General features: G+C 44.1%; 1 protein-coding gene across 1 annotated transcript; it reads right to left on the bottom strand.

Moving 5' to 3' along the window:
* Window positions 1–214: 214 nt before the first annotated feature.
* LOC116516132 (vegetative cell wall protein gp1-like) lies at window positions 215–4085 on the bottom strand. The gene is made up of 3 exons (XM_032228537.1): window positions 4050–4085; window positions 719–1414; window positions 215–430 (listed from the first exon to the last, which is right to left on the bottom strand). Exons 1-3 carry the CDS (start codon window positions 4083–4085, stop codon window positions 215–217), a joined length of 948 nt encoding a protein of 315 aa, XP_032084428.1.
* Window positions 4086–12398: the final 8313 nt, after the last annotated feature.

The raw sequence follows: 12398 nt of genomic DNA, 5'->3' as shown, positions 1-12398 counted from the left end.
AACCTCCAGGTGGCCTCAACAACTCTCTAAAAGGATGCAAATGACCAGCTGCCTGCAAGGAGTATAAATCCTTCCATTCTCCACCATACTGTCAGAACTGAAGAAACTTCTTGTATGAGAAAGTGAAACGTCTCCAAAGAAAAAACAGAAAGTCCACTTGCCTCTTGAAAAAAGCACCTTTGGGAGAACCATGGCTGAGAATCTCCATAGACATTTAGCTCACCAGTGGTGCACCTCTGGCTCCTGGTTTGGGGGGTTTGCTCATATCTACTTTGGCGGGTTCTGTTTCACCCTCAGCTTTGGTCGTTGCAGGCGGACGGCGTCCATGTTTTGGGGGTGGAATGTACGAAGGCGCCATCTCCAGTTGGAAGTGTGCTGCTGGTAAACGACACGCCATCTTCTCGGTAGGCTGAGGCGTGGTGGAGGGTGGCTGAGGTAGGGAAAATGAGAGTAAGGGGGAAGCAGGTCTATCCGCCTCGACGGGTGGGAGGGTCTGAGTGGCGGAATCTTTCATGTTCCCTTTCCGTTTCAGAGGAGCGCTCGTTCTGGCAAATAAGTGCACATTTTTCTGTGACTTGAGAGAAATGGGAGGAGGTGTCTCCTCCTTCTCTTCTTCCTCCTCCTCTGATGACTTCTCCTTGTCTTTGGCCTGGTCAGGAGGCGATGAGGAGGGTTTCCTTTCCTGAGGGAGCGACTGAACGGAGCTCTCGCTGGTCACCTGAGAGACCTCCGGACTTTTGAAGTGGGTCTTTGAAGACTTCGCCGCCCCTTCCGGGGGCGCTTCGGCCTTGTCCATTTCCGATGGCAAGATGATGGAGACGGATTTGCTGGTCTGCACTCTTTCCTCGGAGGTTTTCAAAATCCCTTTGGGCAACTTGGAGGGCTCCTGGATGTAAACCTCGGCTGGTTCTTTGGCAGGATCAAAGATGGAGAAAACCGTCTTGGGCACCGAGACATGGGCAGAGGAAGTCTTCCTTTTCTCCCTTTTCTTCCTGCTTGGCGGTTTCTTTTTAGGCTCCTCAGGCATGGGGGGCGAAGGCACCGTTGAGATACAACGCGTGTCACCCACCATGAAAGACGTTTTCTCGTACGGCCCTTTCGGGGGAGGGGCAACGGCCACTAAATGCTTCTCCAAAGGTTCTTTTGGTGGCGGCTTCTTTTTCTTTAGGCACGGGAATATCTTTTCCCATATGCTTGGTTCTGGTTCGGGAGCTTTTGGTTTAGCTGGCGGTTTTGGCTGAGCGGGGGCAGTAGGCCCGCTTCCTGCAGGTACAGCAGGAGTGGCAGGCTGTGGCTTCTGAGCGGCTGGCTGTGGTTGCTGTGGGGCTGGCTGTGGTTGCTGTGGGGCTGGCTGTGGCTTCTCAGGGGGTGCCTCTGGTTCCTCAGGGGCTGGCTGTGGCTTCTTAGATGGTGGCTGTGCATTGAATAATAAAACAGCATGTTATTATTTAAGGTTTGTAAAGAAAGGGATGGAGAAAAGAGCATTCAACCCGAATAGGTTGAAGGTTAAATCATAAGGAAAACAAATATGGATTCTTGTTGACATTGCCTTCCAGTGTTTTGATGCTAAGCATTCATTGATTACTCTGTACTCACCTTGTCTATTCCTCCTTGTTTCTCCTCTGTATTTAATTGTATTTAATTCCTTCTCTAGCATCTCAAGCTGTTTGAAGGGCATTGCATATGTTTTAATGTCTCAATTTAATTCCGCCCTGCCAAATGTTGATCAACAGGACACCTGTTCTGACCAAGGGTTTACAAAATCATGAAGCAGACTCCTTGTCCCAACTAAATCTCTTTTTATTAAACTAATGTGAATTCCTCTCATTCACATCTAGCAAAGTCCCGGCAAACAGTCTCTCAAGGGTGAATTTACAACCACAGACCTTATCAGGCTTGGAGAGCTACCAGGATGATATCTTCCAATTGCAATGCTGTACCAGAAAATACTTTGCAAGGAGTCTCTGAGAGTCATGAACAAATCTTCACACTAATTAAACAAATTAATTGTCTCCTGCAAACTCCACTCCCCTTTTGCTTCTCTTTATTCCCTATGGGAGAGGCCACTCACTGTCAACCTGTGCCTTTACTCCCAAGTTGCCCCTTGTTCCTTAACTCTTCTCTTTTCTTGGCAGCTCTGCACATACGCACATTGGGAACAGGCTCCAGCTGTTCTTCTGCCCCACAGATCTCTTTACTCCGAAGTCGGCTGATAACTGTCAGATGGCCCTGGCCCCATCTCTGCCTCCAATGCAGAGCCCCCATCAGAGCCTTCCCCAGACTCCAGGACTGGCCAACGTATGGTATGATGAATAGGCTGCGTGAAAACTCCTGGGAAGGGAAGGGCAGTGTCAGAGGGCCGGGACAGGGTGGACATGGCCAGCCAGTGGTGGAATTTGGGGGTTCGCCAAACTGGGCAGAATCCTAGCTAGAAGATCGCCCGAACCCGTGCAAATCCCAAGCAGCTCAGCCCTGTAATTCTTATGCCTATGAACAAGAATCTATTCAACTAACAACACTATTTTGGCACTAGTTAAGACTCAAAGGGATTCAAAAGAGGATGAATGTGGTCCATTTGTGGTTATGTGGAGATTCTAGGCTGATTCCTCTTTTGACTCTGCTCTCCCCCTCAGGTTCTGCCATTCCTTGTTCTACATACGTTGAGCCTACGTTGACACTGATTTTCATGAAAAGAGGCTCCATCTATTTCGCAAAATACTATCAGCGAGCATTGCTTTTGACAAGTTTAGCCTTTTCAAACAACCCTAAGAAAACCACTTGCCTTTAAAACAGAAGGTCTGGATCTCGCTTTGTGGCCAGGCCGAGATGGTTTTGGGAAGTCTTGTTGAAAAATTATTTTGGGCAGTGGTTTCGGTATAGCGGTATGGCTTTCAGCTCCTGAAATACAGAAAGGAACAAGATTGGATTTTGAATGTGAAAAAAAAACAAAACAAAACTGAGAGCATATGGAATATATGTACAACTAAATGAGTATATACAGAGCTAACTTATGGATGGATCTAAACCAGTGTTTCTCAAGCTTGGCAACTTGAAGATGTCCGGACTCCAGACATCTTCAAGTTGCCAAGCTTGAGAAACACTGATCTAAACTCATAAACATGCAACTACATAAACTCTTGGATGGCATTTAAATCCAGCTACCTCCGAAATCTGTAACCCAAATGTGATTTTTTTAATGGAACTACAGGAGCCAATATATTAAATATCTCATCATAACCAATTGTAACCATAAGTATTTATTTTATTTTAGTCTGTGAAACATGTAAAAGATAGCAGGTATAAGTATGAACATAAACTTGGACAAAGGAAGTAAACACAGATAAATGGAGACAGTGAGGGTAGGCATGCTGTTGTGCTTATGCACGCCCCTTCAAGACCTCTTAGGAATGGGGTGAGGTCAACAGTAGACAGTTTAAGGTTAATGTTATGGGGGATGTAACAACAGAGTCAGGTTGTGCATTCCAGGCATTGACCACTCTGTTGCTGAAGGCGTATTTTCTGCAATTGAGATTGAAGCAGTTAACCTTGAGTTTGTATCTATTGTTTGCCTGGGTATTATTGGGGTTGAATCTGAAGTAGTCATTGACAAGTAGGACGTTGTAGAGTTCTACCTGTCAATACAAACATATTTTGCTTTGCTATACAAGTACAGGTAGTTCTCGACTTAGGACCATCATTAGGCCCAAAATTTATGTTGCTAAGTGAGACTTCTGTTAAGTGAGTTTCTGACAGTGAGAGCCATCAACCCATGGAACAGAAGTTGCCTTCAGAAGTTGTGGGAGCTTCATCCCTGGAAGCTTTCAAGAAGAGACTAGAGTGCCATCTGTCAGAAATGGTGTAGGATCTGCTTGGGCAGGGGGTTGGACTAGATGACCTACAAGGTCCCTTTCAACTCTGTTAATCTGTATCTGTATACCTTGTCAGAACAGAATGACAATTCTGGGAATAAATAACAATGACTAGGACAGCAATACATGTATTGTCCTTGATCAAGGCAAGGGGTTTTTAACAATTATGTAACTGCATACCTGGGCTTCGTGTTTCACTCTGTCCACGTCTTCCATGTTTACTGCAATACAAATGGAAAGATTTTGTTTTCTTTTTTTAAAAAAAAAAATCATATTTGGATTAGTCTAGGAGCATTTCAGGAATCTGATGTATAATCGGACATCAAAGCTATGCAAAGCTGCACAAACCGGCTTAGAAGGAAGAATGTCATAAAAACTTAGCTGCAACATAATCAGCTGCAGATTACAGCCTAAAATAAATTCACTTTTTCAGTGGCAACCAGAGAACGTTTGCTCTCTGGGTGTATGTTTTAATGCAGGGGGTCAAACTCAATTTCATGGAGGGTCACAACAGGGTTGTGTTTGAGCTCGGGGTGTGTGTGTGGCCAGGGTGAGTGTGGCAAGCTTGACTTCCCTTGTGTTGGGGCACCTGTGACAACCTGAGCGCTCTGCCAGTGAAAACAGGCTCCCAAGCAGGAGTAGGTTTCTGCCAGTGGTGGGATCCGGATCCCGTTGCAATCGGTACGGTGCAACGAGGCTGGGTGTCCACCACATGAACGCGCACAGCACATGTGCACACATGCATAGCATGCACATGCATACTTACCACCTGCAATGCTCTGCAATGCTCCAGCTGCTTGGAGGAGTATCGCGCAGGCGCTGAACACTCCATGCGCGGAAGCTCCGAACAGTTCAAATACAGGTTAAGGAGCGTGGGTGGGTAGGACCGTACTGGAACAGTACCTGGTGCTCCCAGAAGGCACCAGTACACCCATACTGGTGCGTAACCAGTCGTATCCCACCACTGGTTCCTGCCGGCATTACTATCGGTACATGTGCGGGAGTGCATTTGTGCCTAAAAAGGTGTGTGCATGCATACAAAATTAGAAAAAGAAAAATGAAGATTGTTCTGCGCATGTGCAGAACAGGAAATCAAGATGACGCCGCCAAAAATAGAACCAGTTTGGGCACGTGTCTAGCTGAGTTACTACCTACTCGGCCAAACCGGTCCGAACTGGTAGGAACCCACTTCTGCTCCCGAGCACCTTTTGCAGCCGTACAGCCTCCTGCAATCTTCTGCCAGCAAAAATGGAGCTTGCGAGGGGCCCCCACAGCCTTCCCAAGCTCCATTTTCAGCTGCAATGATCTTCTGAAACCCTCTGCTAGTGAAAGCAGAGCTCGGGAGGACTGCACATGCCTTCCCCCCCCCCCAGCTCCATTTTTGCTGGCAGAGGCACCGCGGGCCGGTCCCTTGCTGTTTTAGGATGGCTCCGCGGGACAGATCTAACCACCACACAAGCCGGATCCGGCCCACGGGCCTTGAGTTTGACAGCCTTGTTTTAATGCAAAGTTTTCCACAAACATACCATATTTTTCAGACTATAAGACGCACCAGTGTATAAGACCTACCAAGATTTCAAAGAGGTAAGTAAGAAAAAAAGTTTTTGCCTTCCCCACCCCTCCAGGAGCACTCTGCAGGCTTCAGCAGGGCTGAGGGAAGGCAGAAATGCCCCAATTTTTCACCAAAATGGGGCCATTTTTCCATTTCCTCAGAGCTGCTGAAGCCTGCAGAGTGCTTCTGGGGGGTGGGGGAAGGCAAAAAAAAAACCCGTTTTGGTGAAAAATGGCCTGTTTTTCACCCATTTTTCACAATAATTGGATGTGGGGGCGGGGCTTCAGGAGGGCAAAAATGACTGTATTCGGTGTATAAGGCGCACCAAAATTTTCACACCCTTTTAGGGGGGGGAAAGGTGCATCTTACTCTAAAAAATGCGATACATGAAAAGAAACATAGTTGCTTTAAAATGGGAGGAGACTTGAAATGTAGCTTTTCCAAGGGTATCTCTTTACGGGATACATCTTGTTCCCAAATACTACGAATGAATACATATATTGCATTTTTAAAAACTGCTCAATGAGCAAAGCTCTCTGGCTGGTTTAAAATAAAATACTTGCTAAACCTAGGTAGTTCTTCACTCACAACCACAATTGAACCAGTGGTGGGTTTCAAAAATTTTTAGAACCTCTTCTGTAGGTGTGGGCTGTTTTGTGGGAGTGGCTTGCCAGCCATGTGACTGGGTGGGCGTGGCCAATTTTTAAAATGTGGTGAAACTCACTTAACAACACTCTTGCTTAGCAACCAAAATGTTGGCTCAGGAACTCTGGCATTTGAAGCACGCAAGTCTTAAAGCTGTCAAGTTACAAGACCCTTGCTCCCCTAACCCTTTAGAACCCCCCCCCCAGGGATGTTCAAACTTGGCAGCTTTAAGACTTGTGGACTTCAACTCCCAGAATTCCTCCTCTCACTCTTCATCTTCATGATGTGCAGATGTCCAGGAGAAGGGAGCTGGAACCGGTTCTAAAGTGAATCACTGTAGTTGTTAAGTTAGTAACACGGTTGTTAAGTCAATCTGGCTTCCCCATTGACTGACAGCTCATTTAATGGCCGTTCGAACTTACAATGGCCCTGGGAAAAAATGACATTTTTTATACTTACAATCCATGGTCATCTGATCAAAATACAGACACTTGGCAACGGGTTCGTATTTATGACAGTGGCAGTGTCCCGAGGTCATGTGATCACCTTTTGCAAACTTCTGACAAAAGGGAAGCCGAATTACTTAACAACATGCTACTAACTTAACAACTGCAGTGATTCACTTAGCAACCCTGTCATAAAATGGGACAAGACTCGCTTAACAACTGTCTTGCTTAGTAACAGAAATTTGGGGCTTAATTGTGGTTGTAACTTGAGGAATACTTGTATATAGGGAAAGTAGATCAACCTATTTGTGCCCATCGGTTGAGTTAAGTCCATAAGGCCATGCATTGTAGGATTCTTGTATAAATCCTTCACAGTTGTTAGCACACAGCATGATATCACCTCAACTTGTAACAGCACGAAAGAGTGGATAACCGAATTTTCTGCTATTCCTCCTCTTTTTGATTTATATTTTGGAGATTGTGTCCCATGTTAGAAAGAACAAATTATCTGAGTGCAGTGTTTGTGTGGCTAGTATGGAATAAAGTCCAGGATATTTTTTTTAATAGTATCCCACAGTAGATAATTTATTTCTGGATGCAAAAATAATGGAGTTAATCAAGGAAAAACATCTGCTTATTATAGCGCCACAGAAAACAGAAATGTTTAAAAGCAAAAGCATTTCCACCAAAAAAGGGAGAAGCCAAAACATTTTGTTTGGAATCTGTTTCTTCTTCATTCGTCTCTATAACGTGCATGCACAAATGTACCCATAATGTGGCTGTTTAATATTCTTTCATTCAGAAATAGGCTCCCATTCTCTCTCTGCATAGCTTCAGGTCTATATTTTGTCCCCTTTCCTAATTACAGCAATAGCAATAGCACTAAGACTTATATACTGCTTTACAGCCCTCTCTAAGAGGTTTACAGAGTCAGCCTCTTGCCCACAACAATCTGGGTCCCCATTTTACTAGTACATGACTGTACATGTACTGGTGTCAACTTACATAGGGATTCATCAGTCCTACATACCCCAGTTCTCTCATATACCAATTCTTCTTTTCCCCTCTAACTTTGCATAAAATTGCTTATTTCAAATATCAGAATAAATGCATCCATCTTCCTAAGGATTCCAGGCATTGAATTCCTCCCACAAGCATCATTAAAAAAAAACAGCGGCTGGATTAATACATTCATTAAAGTTTCATTTGTCAACCTGAAACTCTTCATTCTACCAGAATAAATCCGTTTTAAACGCTTCCTAATCCAATCCCTTCTCTCTGGCATCGTCCACTTCCAGAAGTGACTTCTAGAGACCCCCCCACACACACTTTGCATATCTCACTGGTGGGAGAACGGCCCAGGGGTGGGTTCCTGCCAGTTCTAACCTCTTCTATAGAAGAGGTTCCACAAATCTACAGTGCCTTTTAGAACCAGTTCCAGCTCCCTCCCTCCGCCCGTCTGCATATCATCAAGATGAAGAGCGAAAGGAGGAATTCTGGGAGTTGAAGTCCACAAGACTTAAAGCTGTCAAGTTTGAACACCCCTGGGGGTCTTTTTCTAAAGTGTTAGGGGTGCAAGGGTCTTGTAACTTGACAACTTTAAGACTTGCATACTTCAATGCCAGAGTTCCTGAGTCAACATGACTGGAGGAGGAATTCTGGGAGTTGAAGTCCACAATCTTAAAGCTGTCAAGTTTGAACACCCCTGGGGTTTTTTTCTAAAGGGTTAGGAGTGCAAGGGTCTTGTAACCTGACAGCTTTAAGACTTGCGTGCTTCAAATGCCAGAGTTCCTGAGCCAACATTTTGGTTGCTAAGCAAGAGCGTTGTTAATTGAGTTTCACCATATTTTACAAGTTGGCCACACCCACCCAGTCACATGGCTGGCAAGCCACTCCCACCCGGTCACATGGCCAGCAAGCCACTCCCAGCTGGGTCATCTTCTGTTGTCCTGCACAGGAGAACAGAGCTGGAAAGCAGGTTAGTGGGGTGGGGAGGGAATGGGGATTTTGCAGTATCCTTCCCCTGCCATGCCCACCAAGCCATGCCCACTGAACTGGTAGTAAAAAAAAAATTGAATTCCACCACTGAGTCCAAGGATCTGATATCTATTGGGCCATTATCCTTTATAAGCTCATCTTTTCCTTTCCAGTGTTACCTAAAAAATGAGTAGAAGATTTTGAAACCCAGGAATGGATTACCATATTTTTCAGAGTATAAGACACACCAAAGTTTTGAAGAGGCAAATTTTTTAAAAAAGCTTTTGCACTCTGCAAACCTCCCCAAAATGGCCCATTTTTTGCAAAAATGTGCCCGATTTTGTCAAAAAAAAATGCATGCATAGCCTTTAGGAGGCTTATAGAGTATTCCTGGGGGTTGGGAGGGGCAAAATTGAGCAAAAAATAGCCCATTTTTCACTCATTTCTGCCTTCCCCAGCCCCCAGGAGCTCTCTGAAAGCCTTCTACAGGCTCTGCACAGCCATTTTGGGTTTCTGGGGGCAAAAAAGTGCCATATTCAGTGTATAAGACGCACCCAGATTTTCAGCCTCTTTTTTGAGGGAAAAAGGTGTGTCTTATACAAGGTAATCCTTGTTTGTTAAGCTTTTCATAACTGAACACTAAAATCTACCAGATGGCAGCAAAGAGGTACTGTACTGTACTCTGTGCTGCCAACTAATGGTCTTCTAGATTGTTACAACAGACATCTAATGGTTCTACCTTTGCTGCCAATGGAAACTAGTTCTAGTCAGGGGTGGGTTGCTGCCGGCATTACTGCTGGTTTGCAACCCGCCCTCAATGTGCGTGTGCTCGTGTGCTGTTCAATGTCAATTGTTCTGCATACGTCCACAGAAAAATTGACGGTGAACTGTGCATGCACAGTCACTAGAATCCAAAATGGCAGCAGCCAAGCGGCAGCGAGGGAACCAAAATGGCGGCAGCCAAGCAGCAGTGAGGGAACCAAAATGGCGGCAGCCAAGCGGCAGTGAGGGAACTAAAATGGTGGCAGCCAAGCGGCAGTGCGGGAACCAAAATGGCGGCAGCCAAGCGGCAGTGAGGGAACCAAAATGGTGGCAGCCAAACGGCAGTGAGGGAACTAAAATGGCGGCAGCCAAGCGGCAGTGAGGGAACCAAAATGGCAGCAGCCAAGCGGCAGTGAGGGAACCAAAATGGCGGCAGCCAAGCGGCAGTGAGGGAACCAAAATGGCGGCAGCCAAGCAGCAGTGAACAAACCAGAAACAACCCACCTCTGGTTCTAGTCACCGGTAGAGAGGGCCAAATGAACAGGTGAGATGGGCAAGACTCTTTTTGGCTTTACTATCAAAATAAACCAACATTATTTCCTTGCACCAAAAGGATTCCCTTCTGGGTGTTCGGTATTTCCTGTAAGAACATATCCCCCTAGATTTGCTTTTATTTATGTGAAAGAAACCTGATAATTAGCCATATATTTCAAAAGAACACCTGATTAGCCCTGAATGGCTACAGAAAGCAATTTTGGAATTTTCTCCTTGGCTTCACTGATCCCCTGTTTTCTTATTTGTTGATTATAAATAATGCCAATTCGTTCTTTTCTGCCCTTGTTTTGTTCCTCTCAGACACCTTAATTATATTCCAATTCAGCATTCATCAGTATAAAAGAGAAAGTATGAGAGGATTTTTATAGCCAATATCTTTTTGGGTGGTTTGGAGCCCGGGGCAAGTTAAGGAGAGAAGAAATCACATTTTTTTTTGCTATGCATCTTTTGGAGCGTTTGGCGTGAGTCATTTATAAAAATAAAATAAGTACACTCCCTATTTCCCATTTGAAATGGAAATACAATTAAGGTTGCTAGGTCTAGCTGAATATTTACCATTGGGCTATTTAGTTTGAGGAAATAGTAAGGTCACAACTGGGTGGTCAGAAATATGGATTTTTACTCTCTCTTCTGCAGTTCTTCCCTTAATAGTAAAAGTTGTTTCTTTAATGAATAGTTAACATTAGAATATATTTGCTTAAATGAGAATATCTGCCTGCCTGCCTATCTATCATCTATATCTATCCATATCTATCTATCTATCTATCTATCTATCTATCTATCTATCTATCTATCTATCTATCTACATCTTTCTATCTTTCTTTCTTTTTATCTGTCTGTCTGTCTGCCTGTATGTATGTATGTACCTATCTACCTATCTACCTACCTCCTACCTACCTATCTACCAATCCATCCATCATCTATCCATCCATCCGTCATCTATCTATCTATCTATCTATCTATCTATCTATCTATCTATCATCTTATCTGTCTGTCTGTCTGTCTATCCTATCATCCATCCACCCACCCACCCACCCACCCACCCACCATCCATCCATCCATCCATCCATCCATCCATCCATCCATCCACCCACCCACCTACCCACTCACCCACCATCCATCCATCCATCCATCCATCCATCCATCCATCCATCTATCCTATCATCCATCCATCCATCCATCCATCCATCCATCCATCCATCCATCCATCCATCCACCCACCCACCCACATACATACATACATACATACATACATACATACATACATATATTTATCATCTATCTATCATCTTTCTTTTTGTCTGTCTGTCTATCTACCTATCTACCTGCCTGCCTGCCTGCCTGCCTGCCTGCCTGCCTACCTACCTGCCCGCCTACCTACCTACCTATCATCTCATTTCCATCATTACCTCAACAGTTGGCACTACTTTTTTCTATCTCTACATTTTAGAGACAGGTAAAGAGAGGCTATGTTTCCAAAGCAAGAGAAAAAGAAATATAAAAAGAAATGAAGAATTGTTTTGGCCCTATTCCCTAGCGTCTTCATCTAAAAAAAAAAAACATGTTGAAATTATTTTCCTCAACAGCTTTTTAAGTGTTGAAAAGCCTTGTTTTGTTTCTTCCCTTGTTAATTAAATCATTCATCCGAAACTGGTGGGGAAAAGAGAGGCCTAATTTATAGCCCTGGCCTAGTGAAAGAAATGAAATGAAGAAAAAGCTGAACTGTTCAAAGGATTTATTACGACTGTAGTGAAAGCTTTTTAAATAAACTTCAATGGGAAGCTACAGGGAAATGTGGCAACTTCATTCTGCAAGGAAAAAAAGCAAAGATAATGAAGGGGAGCTTAGAGGAACAGGTAGAAAAGATTATTTCTATTACAAAGCCTCATTTGGAGGACAGATAATTGTAGCTGATGTTGTTGTCATGATATCCCCAAATAAAGGTATGTTCCTGAATGCTGCCTTGCTTCGTACCTTTTATAGTTCAGATTAATTCTAGACTGGATGCAGAACACATTTTAGTGGGGCTGAATAAAGACTGTGCTATAGTTGCTATGGGACTCGGATTTCATTTTGTAAATGGTTCTTGTTTCCTTTGTATGCCTCCATAGCTGCTGAGTGAGCAAATGTTGACCCCTGTTCCTTGCACCTTGGTCTGTGTGTGTTCCCCATGGCATCCCACTACTGGAGACTCAGGTGAGAGGATCATTATTCATGGGTCATTCAGATAGTTAGAGAGTTGGAGATAGCTAGATAGTTAAAAATAGCTCAATAGCTACAGATGGCTAGCAATAGCTCGATAGCTAGCTAGCTAGTTGAGTTGCTAGCTACATAGATAGTTAGATAGCCACTAGATAGCTGTAGTGGATGGATGGGTGGTTGGATGAATGGTTGAATGGATGGTTGAATGGATAGATGGATGGATGATAGTTGATAAATTAGCTGATTAGATAGATGATAGATAGACAGACAGACAGATGATAGATAGATAGATAGATAGATAGATAGATAGATAGATAGATAGATAGATAGACAGACAGACAGACAGACAGACAGACATGATGGATGGATGGAGATGCATGGATGAGCAGA

This window comes from Thamnophis elegans, chromosome 12 (assembly GCF_009769535.1).
Source record: "Thamnophis elegans isolate rThaEle1 chromosome 12, rThaEle1.pri, whole genome shotgun sequence".
Classification (NCBI taxonomy): domain Eukaryota; kingdom Metazoa; phylum Chordata; class Lepidosauria; order Squamata; family Colubridae; genus Thamnophis; species Thamnophis elegans.
The sequence above is the reverse complement of the archived record's forward strand: the minus strand, read 5'-3'. Positions and strand labels throughout refer to the sequence as shown.